This window comes from Martes martes (assembly GCF_963455335.1).
Source record: "Martes martes genome assembly, chromosome: 15".
Taxonomy (NCBI): Eukaryota; Metazoa; Chordata; class Mammalia; order Carnivora; family Mustelidae; genus Martes; species Martes martes.
Genome location: NC_137903.1, coordinates 26,305,093 through 26,322,909, shown reverse-complemented (window position 1 = coordinate 26,322,909; position 17,817 = coordinate 26,305,093). Strand labels below are relative to the sequence as shown.

General features: G+C 57.6%; 1 protein-coding gene across 4 annotated transcripts in view; it reads left to right on the top strand.

Moving 5' to 3' along the window:
* SOX13 (SRY-box transcription factor 13) overlaps nucleotides 1-17,817 on the top strand; it is a 45,385-nt gene that overhangs the window by 24,159 nt on the left and 3,409 nt on the right. The window contains exons 2-12 of one of the 4 annotated variants that reach the window (XM_080824116.1): nucleotides 9,113-9,311; nucleotides 10,468-10,579; nucleotides 10,868-10,954; nucleotides 12,156-12,328; nucleotides 12,709-12,777; nucleotides 13,216-13,327; nucleotides 15,849-15,934; nucleotides 16,169-16,331; nucleotides 16,718-16,827; nucleotides 16,991-17,087; nucleotides 17,409-17,552. In XM_080824116.1, coding sequence (XP_080680242.1) covers nucleotides 9,114-9,311; nucleotides 10,468-10,579; nucleotides 10,868-10,954; nucleotides 12,156-12,328; nucleotides 12,709-12,777; nucleotides 13,216-13,327; nucleotides 15,849-15,934; nucleotides 16,169-16,331; nucleotides 16,718-16,827; nucleotides 16,991-17,087; nucleotides 17,409-17,552 — 1,351 coding nt within the window. In that variant the 5' untranslated portion in view covers nucleotide 9,113. Of the gene's footprint in view, nucleotides 1-7,668; nucleotides 9,468-10,467; nucleotides 10,580-10,867; nucleotides 10,955-12,155; nucleotides 12,329-12,708; nucleotides 12,778-13,212; nucleotides 13,328-15,848; nucleotides 15,935-16,168; nucleotides 16,332-16,717; nucleotides 16,828-16,990; nucleotides 17,088-17,408; nucleotides 17,553-17,817 lie in introns of those variants that run through there. The other 3 variants (XM_080824114.1, XM_080824115.1, XM_080824117.1) reach the window with 3 other exon arrangements.

Here is a 17,817-nt window from a genome sequence, read left to right as displayed (position 1 = left end):
TCCCTGTCAGCACTGCCTGGTGGCCTTCCTGGTGACCAGCGTTGGCGGAATACTCTTTCTTGTACCAACTGTCCATCTCGATCACGGACCCATTTCCCTGCCCCTGCAGTGAGTGGCTGAGGCAGGAAGAAGGAAGAGGATCAGATATCTTTCCTGAGCCCTCGGGGGTCCCAGGAGGCAATGTGCGGGTGCCCACTCGGAGAGGGGGCGCTGGGATTATGGCCATGTGGAAGCTGATGCTTGAAATGCCTTTAAGAAGGAAGGGTTCTTGAGACCTGTGCTGGTTTGGGCTGAGCACTGTGCCTGGCAGAGGTTCCCTGGGCGCTCATTCATTCATTCATTCATTCGTTCAGCCGCAGTAAGATGAAGTGTCCTTCTGCTTGGTGCCAGGCATCCTGCTGAGTATTTTTTTTAAGACTTCATTTTTTAAGTCATCTCGATACCCATCGTGGGGCTCGAACGCATGACCTCAAGATCAAGAGTTGCATGCTCTTCCGAGTGAGCCTGCTGGGGCCGCTCCTATGCGTGACTTACTAATTCTCCAGCAGCCCTGAGGGCTGGGTCTTGCTGTCCCCCTTGACAGATGAAGAATCTGAGGTGTGAAGAGGTTAGGTCTCGGGTCTGCTGGGTGCCTCCGTGGAGCCGCGGGAGCTGGGTGCGTGCAGCCGTGGCTCCAGCTGCAGATCCAGCTGCAGACCCCGATGAGGCTGCCCGCACAGTGGTTGGCCTCGCTGTCCCGAATCCCCTCCTTACGCCTTGCCAGCACACTAGGAGCTACATACTCCTAGTCCACTTCTAGTAAGCAAAGTAGTGGGCTTTGAGAGTGGAGTGACTGGCCTGATTTGGCCACAAGTGAGAGGGATGCTAGGGTTTGAACCGACTGCCTGGGGCTCCAAGCCTTCAGGCCACCGTGTACCATGATTCTTGTCCATGTGGCTTAGACTCGACATCAAGCAAGAGCTGAGAGCTGCCCAGCCCAGCCCAGCGCCGGTAGGGAGAATTCCTGGCCCAGATGAGACTCCATCCAGCCTGGTGGGTGAACCCGGTTGTGTTCAGGCCGGTGCCACTTGCCCCTGTGCCCCTCCTGGGGTTGGCAGGGGACTGCAGGGGTGCATGGGAACAATCCTTCCCCCGCCTGGGCTCCGGAGGAAATGAGGAAGCTCTTCAGTACTGCAGAGCTGCTGGGTCGAAGGCTGGGGAAGGGCGGGGACGTGGGGTTTCCTTGGCAAATGCGGGACTCTTTCAGCCTGTCTGCACCGTGTGGGGCCTGGATGCTGACTCAGGGCGGGCACCGGCCAGGGGAGACTCCAGGGTAGCTAGGGACAGCTCAGGCCGGGTGGTGAGACGGGCCGAAGGGAGGGAGACCTACAGGGAGCAGATGGAGGGGGAGAGGGGTAACACGCTGCACTGTCCTTTCGGGGGGTGGGTCTTCTGCATGTTTAGCTACGCACAGGTGGGTGCGGCTTCCCCAAAGGGTGATGGGGAGTGTTTGGGTAGCAAACTTTTTTTTTTTCTTTTTACAACCATCACATTGGGTCCTCTGAATAACTCTACAAGATAGTTATGTCCAGTTTAGAGATGCAGAAATGGACACCTCCCGTGGCCCCACAGCTAGCAGCCAGCAGTATGCAGTGGAGCCAGGCTTCAGACAGGTCCGGGTGGCCACAAAGACCCTTTTCTTTTGGCTGTGCTAGCACACTTCCCAGCAACGCTGGAGGGGCGCCCCTGCCGTCCTGTGTCCTGGAGAGCTGGGGACCCAAGAGCCTGGGACCTGCCAGGCTGGCCGGGGAGGTAGGCAGCGTGGGGGCGGGGCATGCTTTCCTGCTTTAGGTCTCTCCCTCCCGCCTTCGCTGAGCTTCTGTTCTGTGCCAGGTTCTCTGAGTATCTGCTAGCTTCTAATCAAAGTAGGTATTGGGATCTCCGTTTACACATGAAGAAACGAAGTTTCTGAGAAGTCGTGTCTTTTCTCCAAGTCCTCAAAGGAGTCCTGATTTCTTTGGGCTAATTCTTCCTTGGCCATGACTCAAGTCAAAACCAACTAGAATCCTGTGAGTGGGGAGGGCAGCAGATCTGTCTGTACTGGACTGGGTCCTGGTGTCTGGGGCAGAGGGAGAGTGATGGCGTACTGGCGTGTGGGAAAAGGTCTCGCTTTGGGCATCACCGAGGCCTGGCTTCAGGTGCTTCTCCGCACAGCCTCGGGGAGGATGGAGGAAATGCACGGTGAGCCCCCCCGACTCGGTGCCTATAAGCCAAGCGAGTGCTCTGCCCTTGAATGATCTTTTGGCCCCCTCTTCCTTTGGTTCACGTTCGGGGCTATCCCCAAAGGGAGGCCTCTGACAAGCCAGTTAGCCTCGGCTGCATTTCTGCTGTGTGCTGGCCCTGGGTGGGACCTGGTTGGTGCAGAAGACCAGACACATTACCCTGTCCAGGACCTGGTCACTGGGAGATAAGAACAGCACTGCGGGGGCCCCCTATCCCTGTGGGTGGGCTGGAGACAGCATGAAGCCCTAAAGGCAGAAGGGCCCCAGAGAAGGACCTCCAGGAAACACCTGGTAAACTTTCTCTGTTTTCCCCAGGACGGTGGGGCAGGCAAGCATCCCACTGGGAGCCCCAGCAGCACTTGCAGTCTGTCCCCTCTGTCTTTTCCTGGACCCTCCTGGCCTGGGACAAGACTCAGGTGCCTCAGAGACCTAGGACGACCACATGGGGCCATGGATGGGACCATCGCAGCTCCAGTCTCTCCCTGGCTCCGTCAGTCCACTGTGCCCTTGTCCCGGGGCGCAGCTCAGACCAGCAGTCGGTGGAACTCAGGCTGGATCTGGGCTTCTGAGCCAGGGGTTACGGGGGAAGCTGCCGGCTCTCACAGGCTCGAGGGCAGGCGCTCGGGAGCTCATGGAGTTTGCATTGGTTGGTATCTGCTGCCTGCCGGGTGAATACCACCTTGGCCTGCCCAGCACAGGTGGGGCGTATAGGCCGTGGCCGTCTCCTGAGTTGGGCTAGACCAGACCAGTGCACGCCCGGGATCGGGTACCCCTGGGACCCACGGAGGCTGGAGAGGGTGAAAGGGGCCTCCCGGAAAGCTTTTCCCCAAGCCTGTAGCCGGCCCAGCTCCCAGCACTGAGTAAACATCAGAGATAGGATCGGGCGTAGCCAGGAAGGGTGGCAGGGTGCGGCCTGGGAGAAGAATGGCAGGATGTGGCACTGGGGGCACCGTTCTGGGCACCCACGCCTCGGGCTATTGTTCAGGGCTGCCTGAGGCTCACCACTCTCTGGGGCTTTGAGAGGAAGTGACATTCCCCTGGGACTCAGGCCCTGCCCCACCCCTGCTGTGGGCTCTCTCCCTGGCGGTGCCCTTTGGCACCACCCACTCAGCGAGCCGGGGAGTGGGAGCCTGCAGTGGAGTCTGTAGGCTTGGTGTGGGCGCCGTGGGGAAGTGTGGTCATGGCCCTTCTCGGGGGGTCTGCCTGTGTGTTCAGGCTGTCTTCCTGTACCCCTGGGTCTGAGTCACCCGTCATGCTCTGATGACTAGAATTTATCTGTATCTTTATCTGCATCTAGATATTTTGGTGGGGAGGGGGCTGTCGTTATGGAGGGAGGAAGGGCTAAGGGTGAAAACTCCTTTGATTCCAGTCCAGCTGGGCCAGGTCGTTGGCGGATTGGGAGAGGAAGCGGCTGGTGATTTGTTTTGGATAGAAGGGGCCCTGTGCGCGTGCGCCTGTGGGTGGGGGTCCGAGGGCCCAGGAGAGGAGAGGGGAGGAGAAAAGGGAGAGGACTGGCACCTGCGGTCAGCTTTGCCCTATAAGAGCTGTGCTCCAAGCCGCTGGCCCTGTGGAGCGCTGGGTCCTTGGTTTGGGGGGGACCTCTCTGCCACCAGCTCACAGACTCAAGGCTCTGTCTGCCTCCTTGGGTTGAGGATGGCCTGAACCGTCTCCCCCTGTGAGGCCTTCGCCTCTTACTCAGGTGAGAGATAGGGCCAAGAGGGAAGGTGGCAGGGGGCCTGGGGAGTGGGTGCCCTAGAAGGGAAGGGTGGGCAGAGCAGGGTGCTGATCTGTACCCCAATCCATGTCCCCGTGCTTGCCGCTAGCTCCGAAGAAGGATGGTTGAAACTGGTCCTCCCTGTGCCTCAGTCTCTCCATTTATAAAATGCAGGTAAGGCTGGGCAGGAGGGAGGAGACTGGGTTCCCAGGAGCACTTCTGCCTGGCTGGACGACTGACCCCAGTGTCCTATGGGCTTGTGGCCTCTGACCGGGACGTGGGGGAACCTGGTAACTCAGAACTCCTGTATGCCCGGGATCCTTGGGCTTCTAGGCCTCTGGAGAGAGGGGCAGGTGTAGCTGCTGATCTAAAAACCTCCTGAGAAACCACGTGGGTAAGGGAAGCATGGAGTGTGCTTTTTGAGGAAGGGGTAAAGGAATGGGAGGGGTTTTTAGTCTCTGGAAAAGAAGAGACTTCAGGGAAAACTCCAGTAGGCTCCAAAAGGTGTGAGAAGTGGTTCTCCCCTGTCCCAAGGTAAAGGCAAAGGGGATTGGACTGGCTTTGGTGCTGGGGGGTTTAAGTCACTCCTGGGAAGCGCTCAGATGAAGAGGCAGCTGAGGAGAGCCTGGCGTGGGCACTGCACCGCAGAGAGCAGCTTCTGGTGCATAGTAACAGACGGTCTGACGGATGGTGCTTCAACTTACAGTTTTTCGACTTTACGATGATTAGGAAGCCATATGCGTTCCGTAGAAACCATACTTGGAGTTTTGATCTTTTCCGGCACTGGTGGTTATGCGGTTTGATGCTCCCTCGTGATGCCCCGCAGCGGTGGCCTCCCAGGCAGCCACGAGACACACTCACAGTGCTTCTGGGCCTGTCTTCCGCGTTCAGTACAGTATTCAGTAAGCTACGAGATACTCAACACTTTATTATACAGTAGGCTTGGTTTAGCTGATCTTGCCAACCGTAGGCTAGTGTAAGTGTTTGCATGCATTCAGGGCGGGCTAGGCGAAGCCTGAGCTGTTCACTGGGTTAGGTGGAGTACAAGCATGTTCGACTTAAACGATATTTTCAACTCACGATGGGTTTACTGGGACTTAACCCCATCATAAGTTGGGGAAGACTTGTAATAACTGTCACTTTGGTTACATGTCCAGATCTGCCTTGTCCTATTTTGCTGAACTGTATTATACTCTGTTATATGACTTTGTTGAGCACCTACTGTGCTCCAGGCTCTGTGCTAGACTCAGGGTGGGGGGCTACTGTGATGAGCCAAAACAGGCATGTTTCCACAGTGCCCTGGGGTGGGGGGTGTTGGGTGGGTTCTCATGCTACTGGGCCGGTCAGAAATGAACGAAGCATGTAAAGGTCTCTTACCACTGTGCTAAGTACCCCAAAGGCCAAGTTTAGGGTGTCCTAAGAATGTAAAACAGGCACATAGTATAAAGTCTGGAGTGTTAGGGAAAGGCTCATTTCTTCAGATTGGGCATTCTTATTTTGCTGAGGAGGAAATGAGTTCAGAGAGGTGAAGTCACTTGCTCACGATGGCACCGCAGTTTGATGGGGTAGAGTTGCCTTTTAGATGTGCACAGGTCTGTTTCAGCCCTTATCTCTCAACCACCTGATTCTAGGAGCATCCTGGGCTCTAGGACAACTTGATGGCTACCCTCTGTTAATTAGTCTTCATGGGCACTAGTGAGAAAGGGGTTTCTTATATCCATTCTACAAATGAGACAGAAGAAGCTCAGAGTTAAGTGACTTGCTTAAGGTCACACAATGTCGGCTGGTGGCAGAACCCTGGTTGGGGAGCTCGAAAGCGTGTTCCACTGAGCACCCACCATCCCCCAAGTCCCCTTGTCCTACAGCTAGAGCCTGCACCGCTCAGCTGCCGAGTAGCAGAGGGACTGCACATTGACTCGGTACCGTCACCTGGTTCTTTCTCTCCTTATTTAGTTTTATCACCTACAGCTTTCGCTCTGTGCTGGGAGAAATGAGAGCGGGATGGTTCAGGTCCAGAGCTTGCTGCTGATCCTCGAGAGGGAGGGAAGGAGATGCCCAAGGACCCTGTCCCCCCAAAACACGAGACCCTGGGAGGAGCCCATCAGGTCTGGGCTGTTGATTCTCCATCAACAAATGGGTCCCGAGAGACCAGTGGAGAGCCAGTGCCCAGGGCCCGAAGTTGAGGCAGACTCCTGTAGAAGTGGAAGGGACCTTGTCTGGGCGGTAGGACCTGGCAGGGTTACTTGGTGGGCACCACGCCCTGGTGAACAGATGGACGCCTCCAGCCAGCTTGGCTGGTCACTGGGAGGCTTTTTTCTTTGTTGGCGGCAGGGGCTGTGCCAGAGACCAGGATGAGCCAAGCTCCCCAACATAAAGATAAACCCCAGTGTCCAGCTGGGGTACTCTTGGGGGCTAAGTGTGGGTTAAAAAGGCCATCGGCGTTCCAAGGGAGATGTCCTAATGCAGCACTTTCCAGCAGAAATAACAATTCGAGCCTCGTGCGTAATTTTAAATTCTCCAGTAACCACATTAAGAAGTGTAAAAAGAAACAAGTGAAAACAATTTCATTTAACTCCATGTATCCAAAACATAATAATTTCAACATAGAATCAGTAGCCATTTATTCATGAGCTAGGTTACATTCTGGTTTTCATCCTAAGCCTTGGAAACCGGGCTGTAGGTTACACCCCCATTTGCATGGGTACTGGCCAGGTTGCCCGCGCTGTGGCTGCAGGTGGTGGGTGGCTACGGTGGTGGGCAGTGCAGTCCTAGAGTTAATTAGGGCTGTTAATCACCTCTGCCTTCACCTTCAGCCCTGGGGGCATGGATGGCAGCTCAGCCTTTTGCTCTCTGGGGGGCGCAGCGCCGGAACCACCGAGGCCTCGAGGCCCGCTGACCACTCCTGTACCCGTGTGCCCAGCTGTGCCCACATGCCCAGCTGTGCCCCCGGGCCTTTGGGCTGCAGTGGGAGAAAGGCTTGGAGGTAGGAGCTGGTGGGACAGCATGGAGGCGAAAATCCCTTAGGACCCGAGTGGGAAGCAAGGAGGTGACCTGGTGGCCTGCCCACGCCCGGCGGAGCGGTGGGTGTGGGACGAGGCCTCGGAGCTGCCAGGGATCACAAGCCCACAGGCCCGCATTGTTCGCCTGTCACACTTCCTTTGGCTTTATTGCCTTTGTCCAACACCCTATTGTCTGGTTTCCTTTTGTCCCCCTTTCAGCCCCGCTGCCTTTTATTTTCCAGCCGGCCTGGTTGTTTTCATTTCTTTTGTCTGAAGTTCCTGAGAGGAAGGTTTTATTTTCAGCGGTTTGATTAATTCACAGCTTGAGCCCGGGGTTTGTTTGTTATGTAATTGCTGCCCTCAGCTTCGGGATAATACCCCCCTCCCCGCCCGCCCCGCCCCCCACCCCCCCCACCCCTGCCCGGGCCCTGGCTGGGCGCTCCTCCCTGTGCCCGGATGGGCCGAGCCACCCGCTTCCTGGACACTGGCCAGGCCCCTGCCTGGTGACAGGGGACCCCGGAGCCGGATCCCGGAACCTTTTCTCCCAAGCCGGGGTTCTTAGGGTTGGGTCTGCCCCGCTCTGCTCCCCCTTGCAGTGCCTGGTCCTGGTCCTCAGGGCACCCCGCCCTTTGAAAGTGGCATGAGAAGTCTGCTCTGGTGAGACGGCATCGAATCAAATACACCTTACTCAACTGTAATTGTTTAATATAAAACACCGCACAGGACTTCTGGATCCAGCCCGTAGCCTCACGCCTCTGTTACAGGAAACATTTTGTTTTACGGAGTTGACACCCTATAGGATTCTACACCTGCAATTCAGTTTTAAGGGATGTTTTGCTATATCCGATCTGTGCCTTACACTCGTCTCCTAAAAATGTAATGCCCATGCAGAAATTCTTAAAATTTCTATTTAAGAGTGCTTCGTGAACTAGTGGGTGTCTGTAGGGTTTGTTAGTAGTTTCCTGCTCTGCCCCCAGTTTCTAATTTGCGGGTGACCCATGACTAACTCCCACGCAGCCCCCGGGCCCGTGCAGACTGTGGGTCCCTTGTAGGGACTGTGCCTTAAAAAGGGGTGCTTACTAGTGCCATGCAATGTCCTGAATGGGTGCATTTTAGCAATGCCTAGTCTCAGAACTGCCCATTTTACAGATGAGGAAACAGGTGTCGAGAGGTTCAGTAACTTTCCCAAGGCCCCATAGCGGGTGTAGGACCTATGGATACCTGGAACTTGTTGCTGCTGGGTGTCCCCACTGGTCTTGTCACAGTGACCTTGGAGCAAGTGCACTGGGGGGCCTCTGCTGCTTTGGCTCTGAGCCTGGCATGACCACCGGCATCGCTCCCCGGGGTCCTTCCATTACCCAGCTGTTCCTGGTTTTTTGGGGGGGGTGGGTAGTACAGGGGAGGCAGTGATGGGAGCAGTGGGTGCAGAGGCTGCTTATGGGAGGCATTGCAGATGCCTACCAGGGGCCCATGAGAGAGACTCTAAAGGAGAGACTGGCTAGAGAAAGGAAAGTATTTTTCTTCAAGCCCTACAAGCCCTTTATTTCCCCACTTTTGGTAGATATATGGATATGAAAATAGCTCACTTTTATCTTGGAAAAAAGGATAAATGTATATATGGGGTAGTTAACACTTGGTTCCTCCTGGGGGGGCGGCAGTAGGGAGTGGTAGGGACTGAGGAAAACTGGCCTGTCCATAGAGGGCACCTCCTACTTAATTCCAGCCCATCGTCACCCCAGACCAACTTCAAGAGCCGTTCAAATCTGGATTATGTGATGTCTTGTGACTTTTAAAAAAATTTTGTCAGCTAATTACACACACACACACACACACACTCACTCACTCACTCACTCACTCACTCACTCACTCTTTTCACTTTGCTGGGCTCAGAAACTGCCAGTTGATCATGTCTCCCCTCCTCTGGTGGACCATCCCGCCAACCAGCTCCAACAGGGCAACAGGCAGGGCCTGCTGAGGGCTGGGCCCGATTGACTGCAGACCTTCCTATTTAAGAAAAGCGCAGGACTGAAGACTCTTTTCTGATTTTTTCCACTGTGGGCTCCAAATGGAAGCTTGCGTTGGGTGAGGCTGGAGTTGCCGCGTCCACCATCGGTTTCCCTCTGCTCCTCCTCCCTCAGGATGTCCATGAGGAGCCCGGGCTCTGCCCAGCTGGCCCCGGATGGCGTTGGCACCATGGTGAACTGTACCGTCAAGTCGGAAGGGAAGAAGGAGCCCTGCCATGAGGCCCTCCAGGGCTCGGCCGCCGCAGCTGAACCCCAGCCCGGAGACCCAGCCCGGGCTCCTCAGGATGCTGTTGACTCCCAAGCTCCTGCCCAGGTGCCTTGCACTTTCCCTGGGGCTCCTGGGTCAGTGTCCCTGCTTTGCCTTTGTAGCCCACACCCACGTGCCATCCCCACGTGCCATCCCCGGCCTCTCCTTGGGGCAGGGTGGGCGCCCACTCCCCTGGCTGGGCAGATAGGAGGCAGAACATCTGTGGCTGGGGCAAGACTTCGGTGGGTTGGGGAGGGCTGCCAAGTCAGGCCACCTGTCCCATCGGTGCGGTGTCTCGCCTCTGCTCACCTGGTACTAACTGCTCGCCCACGTGTGACCAGTCCTTACCTCTGAGGACTCATTGGAGAGACAGGATACATCTGCTCGAGGTTTACCTACCATATGATTGGAGAAAATCAGCCTCATTACCTGAGCCCGAGATCAGCTGCCGTTAAAGACCATCCAGTCCCCCATCCTTAAGATGAAGGCATTCTGCACTCCATGAGCAGGGAGGATTCTTGGAATCCTGAAAAATCCTGATTCTGTGCAAGAGCTGTAAAAAGGGGGAATGTGTAATTAAAACCAAATGAATGAAAATGAGAGTTTTAGGGCCCTGAGGATGGATCCAGCCTGGAGGGGGTCTGTGGGAGGGGTTGGGGGTCCGGGTAGTGCTGAGGAAAACTTCCATGAGGAGTGGGGCCTCGAGGTGGGCCTTAACCGAGGGGACTCCGCTGAGCAGAATTGGGGGTGGTGATGACCTCAGGAGGGTGAGGTGGGGTCCCCCACCAGCTGCAGGTGTGGCTGTGTGCAAGGGAGTCATGAGGACGAGCTCGCTGGCCACTCAGACTGCGGCAGCGAGCCTCGTTCACGTGCATTCACGTCCTTGATCCCAGCAACAGCCCTGACAGGGGAGGTATTTATAGTTCCGTTTTCAGAAGAGGGAAGTAAGTCAGGTTCAGAGAAGTTCAGAGTCTCATGTGGGATCAAGCGCCTCGTGAGTCACTGAGCCAGGCCTGAAATCCTGATCTCTGGTCTGCAAACTTTTTCTGCCTTCACTATATGGGGCAAAGCCAGAGGGAGGGTTGGGAAGGTGGGGAGGGAGGACCTGGCGGGGGTGGGGGTGGTGGTGGAGAGGGAGTGCACATCCCAGGGCTGTTCGGTTACCCCTGCAGTCTGCCCCCCTTCTCTTGAGGGTGACAGTGACATTCAGTGTGTGTTGTAGGACTGCAGCTCCCCTGAGAGCAATGGGTCCCCGGAACCCAAGAGACCGGGAGCTTCTGAGGCTGCCTCTGGAAGCCAGGAGAAGCTGGACTTCAACCAACATTTAAAAGAAGGTAGGATGTCTAGGGGCACCTAGGTGGCTTGGTCCGTGAAGTGTCTGACTTTGGCTTGGGTCATGATCTCGGGGTCTTGGAATTGAGCCCCAAGTCAGGCTCCCTGCTCAGTGAGGAGTCTGCTTCTCCCTCTGCTGCTCCCCCTGCTCGTGCTCTCTCTCTATCTCTCTCTCAAATAAAATCTTGGGGGGAGAAATAAAGCAGGGTAAGACGTCTGCCCTTGCTGGAGGTGGGCATGGGGTGGGAGGAGCTGGGAATGCTGTTCTTCATCCCTTTTGTATCTTCTAGTCGTGCCGGCCATCGAGAAGCTACTGTCCAGTGACTGGAAGGAGAGGTTTCTGGGAAGGAGCTCTGTGGAAACCAAAGACGTCAAAGGTGAAGGCCCATGTGGGTAGACAGGGGAGGGTATCTAAACCCTTTCCCTCCTCCCAGTCTGGCCATGCAGTCTGGGCCTATAGGGCTATTTGGGTGGGGGGCTCTGGGTCCCCTCCTGCCTGGCCTCGGGAGTTGGCACCATCCCCGCTCTGGGAACTGAGTATTCCGTCTGGCCTCTCTGGCAGGAGAGGCCTGTTAGGAATTACGGTCCTTGAGATGGATTTGGACTCTTAAAGGAACCATTGTGACCCCCGGCAGGTCACTGCCACTTCCTGGATCTAACTGTGCCTAACTATATCAAATGAGCTGGACGTGCCCTTTCACTGCTGAAAATTAATTCTGGGCCACCAGGACCTCACTAAGTGAATTCAAGGGCTGCTGCTTGGTTCATGAACGTGGCTGCTTTCCCAGTGTGGTTGGTCACACCCCGAGGGGGAGCTTGAAGACTGTACGGATGCCCAGGCTCCACTCTACCTGCTGAATGAGAACTCCAGGGGCTGGGGACCTGGGCGTGTGTATTTGTCGAAAATTCCCTGAGTGATTCTGAGGCGAGTGGTCCGCAGCCTGGCCCGGTGGCATCCGTCACGAGCTTAGCTGGAGGGCAGGAAGCAGTGGCCCTTGTTGGGCGAGAACCATGTTCCAGATTCTGGACTAAGCCTTACCTTCATTATCCTAGCCCCACGGCACCCCTGTGAAGGGACCGCTCTTGTGCTCATCTGTAGATTAAAAAATCCAAAGCACAGAGAAGTCAGTTACTTGTCCAAGGGCCCCCAGACAGGATCAGTTCAGTGGGAATTTGAACCCCGGGTTTCCCCGCGCCTCCTGCGTCTAATTCCAAGGCCTGAGCGGCGTGTCCTGCTAGCCCCTCCTGTGGGATAGTTACCCACACTGACCCTGTGGCTCGGGGCACTCGGGGACCTCCAAGAAGTGATCCGGGACCGAGATGTCCCACGGGCGGCATTTCCAGGGGCTGGAAGCAGTGGCTGTGGGTGGGAAACTTCTGGGGCAGGTGGTTGTCTGACAGCAAGCAAGCCCCATCCAGAGCAAGGATCGAGTCTCTGTCCTCTGTCACTGAGCCCCTAACAGGGTCCCTGGAAGTAGCAATTGCCCAATGAACCTCAGGTGGGTGGGAGGGTGCATGGGTGGGCAGATGGACAGAAAAGCAACATCTCTCACCGGTGGCTGTTTCCTCGTGGAGCAGGGACCCAGGAGAGCCTGGCCGAGAAGGAGCTCCAGCTCCTGGTCATGATCCACCAGCTGTCCACGCTGCGGGACCAGCTCCTGACGGCACACTCGGAGCAGAAGAACATGGCCGCCATGCTGTTCGAGAAGCAGCAGCAGCAGATGGAGCTGGCCCGGCAGCAGCAGGAGCAGGTAGGTCGGGTGTGGTGTCTGGCTGCCTGGCTAGGGGAGGGGGAGACTATCAGGGCCTGGAGGGAAGCACCCTGGGGGCAGCCCTGGCTAGTGCAGGCCGAGGCTGGGGGGGCAGGGGCCCTGGGAGTCCCAGAGCTGCCCTCTGGACAGCCCTGTGGCGGCCCAGGGAGCGGAGGGGGCCTGCAGGGCTCCGCGTGAGGGCAGCCGGCTGCTTCCTGCCCCACCTCCTGCCGAGGCCTCTGAGGGAGGAGTGAGCTCCCTGCAGAGGGGGAAGGCACTGCGAAGGGGGGCTACCTGCTGTCTGCCCTGCCCAGGGCACGGTATGTGCAGGCCCCGGGCTGGGGCTGATGTCCGTGCCCCCTGCTCTTCCCTGCTGCCAGATCGCCAAGCAGCAGCAGCAGCTGATTCAGCAGCAACATAAGATCAACCTCCTCCAGCAGCAGATCCAGGTAAAGAAGGGGGGTGGCCAGAGGGCGGGGGTGGGTGGTGATGCCAGCTGGGACATGCCAAGAACGGAGAGGGACGGGGCACAGATTAAGCAGAATCACTCAGGCATGGCCCCAAGGAGGGGGCTCATTTCTGCTCTGCTCTCATTCCCAGACCCTTGTCACCTTCCTCCGTTCTAAGGGAGCGGCTGGAGTATCTTCTTCCCCAGCTGGGGCTGAGCTGAGGGCAGGTAGTGGGAGGGCATGTGGGGTCCACTGGAGCCTTTTGAAGACTGGCCCTGTACCGGACACCGGGCCTCCAGGGTCTGGGGTCTCTGCGCTTCCCACGTCAGGGGTCCCCCTGCTGGTACCATGCCCCCCCCCCCCAGCCCCCGCGCCGTGTCCTGGGCTGAGCTGTGTGGGCCCGCAGGGACTCACACAGGGTTTCTTCGCCCTCAGCAGGTCAACATGCCTTATGTCATGATCCCGGCCTTCCCCCCGAGCCACCAGCCCCTGCCTGTCACTCCCGAGTCCCAGCTGGCCTTGCCCATTCAGCCCATCCCCTGCAAACCAGGTGAGTGGGGGTGGGGTGCGGCCGCTTGCAGAGGCTGTCCTGCGGTTCGGGAAGGAGCCCGGGACCACCCTCATGCATTCCTTTGCCATGTGGCCTTCCCGGGCCTCACTTTTGGATCTGTCCAGTGGAAGAAGAATCCCTTCTTTCTGAACTTCACTGCGAGAATAAAACACAGTAGCGCTTCAATGCCAAGAAGTACTTTGCAAATGGAAGCGAGTGTGGCCTGTTTGGGTGCAGTTTCCCCAACTCTGGTACCTTTAACTGGACCAGAACAGTAATATCTCAGACATTCAGTGAGGTGTCTACCTTTCCCAAACTCACTCTTTTTTTTTTTTTTTTTTTAAAGATTTGACTTATTTGACAGAGATTACAAGTAGGTAGAGAGGCAGGCGGGGTTGGGGGGTGGCGGTGTGTGGGAAGCAGACGCCCTGCTGAGCAGAGAGCCTGATGCGGGGCTCGATCCCAGGACCCTGAGATCATGACTTGAGCTGAAGACAGAGGCTTTAACCCACTGAGCCACCCAGGCGGCCCCCTACTCACTCTTGTCTCTCCCCAACCATGCCCCTTCTGCCCCACCACCGAAATCCGGTGAACACAGACTGAGTGCCAGCCACCTGTCAGACACAGTGTTGTCCGATGGCCATGGGTGATCAGGGTGGACTCAGAGCTCCGGGAATATGCCGTCTGGGGAGGGAGGAAAGATGCTCATAACTGGGCAATCTGAGAAGGCTTTCTGAGGAGGTCAGGAATTAACTGGGGCCTGGGAGGTGGACTGTGGGTGTGAAGCTGGGAGCTGAGGGTCAAGGGCAGTCTGAGGCAGAGACCCTGGAGTCTGAGGCCAGAAGCTGGCCAGGGTTGGAGTTGAGGGGATCGCGTGATGGGGTGGTCATGGGATAGGGTGGCGAAGGAATTTTTTGTAGAACCAGACATGCTTGAACGATTGAACAGAGGGTGTGTTGTCACACCAACTGTGGGTGATGGGGAGCGGAGAGGGACGGGGGGTACCATCTGGAGCGTGGACCAGTGGCGGGGAGGCTGCTCAGCAAGTTCTAGGGACAGCCGGACAGCCTGCACTGGGGCGGAGGTGGTGGGACAGAGGCACAGGGAATTCGTAGGCCATGATCATGGATTCCTTGTGAAAGGTGACAGGGCAGGGATGTTGCCCATAGTTGCCCCAGGAGTGGGGACTGCTTTTAGGTCGAGTCCCTCGGGTCCACCCTCCCTGTTCTGTGTGCAAGACCAGGCCGGTGAGTTCCTGTGGTCCTGCCACCAAGGCCCGTGGGCTATGGGCACAGTTGGTGGGTCACTGACTGCTGTTGTTCATTCTACACCAGGCACCCCCAGGGGGTGGGGACACAAAGGACTGAAAAAGTCAGGCCCTGTCTTTCAGGAAGCTTCCAGCTGGGAAGGTAGGGAGACTAGGAAGGGGGAGCAGGCCAGCAGCATGGACCCCTGTTGTAACTCCAGGTGACTAGAGCTGCTGGAGTGAGGAGGGCAGGGCCTGGGCCATTGGGGTGCACCTGTCCCCATGCTTTCTGGACAAGGGAGGCAAGAAATAAGCTGTGGAAGTCCTCAGCTGGCCAGACTGCCACCTGCTTTGTTGGCTCCAGAATCCTAGTAAGCAGAGGGCCCTTCCCCAAGCCAAGTGTGGAATGCCTTTCCCGGGCTCACAAGCCCTACACGGTGCCCTGACGCCTACAGCACCGGGTCCACAAAATCCCAAGGTTGCCCATCCTGGGCCAGTCTCCTTTCCCTCAACTTGACTTTCAGCCCGCTGCTCCCCTCAGACCTGGCCGCCTGTAGCCACTAGCCCCAAGGAGCCTGCTCCGGCCACCCCAGCTGGAACCCAGTTCCCCGGCATGCTACCCACGCGGGCCGTACCCTCACCGGCCTTGGGGTTAGTGATTTGTGTACATGGCTCCGCTCTCCACCTGAATTGTCCGCTCCTTGACGCGGGGCTGGGTTGAGGGCGAGTGAGGTGGGCCCAGTAGGATGGAGAGGTTGGGGGCTGCGTAAAGCGGAAAGGATGGGCTGTGGAGTCTTCGAGGACCCGGATTCCCGGGTCTGTGTTCCCATTTCTGAGCTATGTGAGCAACCCGTCTCGTCTTTCTGTCTCTGTTTCTCTGCACACTGGGGTGTTGGGCCGAGCGCCTGTTGTATGCCCCACGCTAGGGATTACCATGAGCCACCACGGGAGACGGGCTAACATGGGGAGCGGCTTTCGTACCCCGAACATAGTGGGGACGGAACGCAAGTACTCGTAGAGCGAGCACTGGTTTATACCCGTCCTCTGTCACCACTGGGTTGGAACCTGAGTTTCAGTGGGTTGGGAAGGGCAGAGCAGCCGGGGATGAGGGCATGGGAGGCCTTCGGCACTCTGGGGCTGGGGAGAGACTTGGCTGGAAGCAAACTGGGCCAGCTGCGAGCCTCTGTCCCCTTGGTACCGCTGGGACCTCGTCAAGCAGGCCGTCTGCTGTTCTGTGCTCATCCAGGACTTTTCCCCTTGCCGCCTTTTCCATAGTGGATTACCCCCTGCCGCTGCTGCACACGCCCCCTGCCCCCGTGGTGAAGAGGCCCGGGGCCATGGCTGCCCACCACCCCCTGCAGGTACTGTCCCCTCCACCCTGCCCCTGGCCTGGGGCAGCCTCTCTTGCGTGGGATGGCTGGGGTTGCCTCCCTAGGGGGTGGGGGGGCCCTCCTCTGTCCTTGTTCACCTGTTCCTGCCATCTGCTTGTCTATCCCCGGTACGCCTCTCTGTCGCGCTGTTACCATGTGTCCCCTCTGTCCCTCTGGTTCTTCGATAGTGTCTGTCTCACCCTCTGATCTCTGGGTCTCCCTCAGGAACCCTCCCAGCCCCTGAACCTCACAGCCAAACCCAAGGCCCCCGAGCTGCCCAGTGCCTCCAGCTCCCCCAGCCTGAAGATGAACAGTTGTGGACCCCGCCCTCCCAGCCATGGGGCCCCCACGCGGGACCTGCAGGCCAGCCCGCCCAGCCTGCCACTTGGTAAGCCTTCTGCCAGGAGGGCACCCTTTGGCCCTGGGCATGTCCCTCCCTTCTCTGGGTTATAGTTTCTGGAAAACAGGGGTTAGACCTGCCTTTGGCCTCTTTGTTTCCACACTTAGCATCTCAGCAGCTCCCCTGCTCTCTGGTCCCCCACCAGATCTGACCGGGCACCCCCACATCAGGGATCCAGGCCACTGAATTGCACAATTTCAGGGAAAGCGGTTCTCTAGTCTATTGGCACACTGCGCAACAGCCAACATAAACCGTGCCTCCTTGGGGATGTGTGGTGCAGAGGGACAAGAGGGGACCCCGAGCCAGGTGAATAACTCGGAGTAGCTTGGTGTGGACGGGGTTGACCCCCTCTGCTCCCCTTTGTCCTCCCATAGGCTTCCTCGGTGAAGGGGACGCTGTCACCAAAGCCATTCAGGACGCTCGACAGCTGCTGCATGGCCACAGTGGGGCATTAGAGAGCTCTCCCAATGCTCCCTTCCGCAAGGTACGGCCCCCACTCCTCTGCACCAGGGCTTAGGGATCCAACAATAGACCGAGGCTGGGGCGGAAGACTCAAGTCTGAGGCCACCAGAGGAAGGGTGAGGGAGGGCAGTGGGGTGATGCAGAGGGCAGTGGAGTGATGTACCGATTTCCTCTGTCAACCCCAGGACCTCATCAGCCTGGACACGTCCCCGGCCAAGGAGCGGCTGGAGGAGAGTTGCGTGCACCCCCTCGAAGAAGCCATGTTGGGCTGCGACATGGACGGTGAGGGTCTCAGGCTACGGGTTGGTGGGGAAGAGGGCCCTCCTCTGATTCCCACAGGGCCCAGGGTGGTTCAGGTTGTCTCTGTCCCTGATGTCTTTTCTCCCATAGTCTGTCTCTGGAGTCCCCTTGTGTGTCTGTCCCTTGTCAGTCCCCGGTCTCTGGCTGGGCCTCTGATGAGGTCTTGGCTGCTGGTGTCCAGGGTGGCTGTGGGAGCCCCGCCATTGCCCCCTAGTGACCAAGTAGGAGATGACTGCCAGCCCGGGAAGCCTCCTTACCCTAGAGGAGCTGCCCTGCTTGGCTGACTCCACCCCTGTCCCCTAGGCTCCCGCCACTTTCCTGAGTCCCGCAACAGCAGCCACATCAAGAGGCCCATGAACGCCTTCATGGTGTGGGCCAAGGATGAGCGAAGGAAGATCCTCCAAGCCTTCCCAGACATGCACAACTCTAGCATCAGCAAGATCCTTGGTAAGGGGCAGTGACTGGGGTGTCTGGGGGCTCTCAGGGCTCCAGGAGACAGAGGTCTCCTTGCTGGGTGACAGTCCCCATCATCCTTTCAGAGGAGTCTGGAGTTACAGGGGTCAGGCAGGATGTGGAGAGGCTAGGTCCTGGGGTCTTGAATCGTTGTAGGGCTCTGCACGCAAGAACTAAGGGTGGGTGGGTGTGTGTGTGTGTGTGTGTGTGTGTACATGTGTGTACGTGTGCGTGCATGCATGTAGGTACACACTCCGTA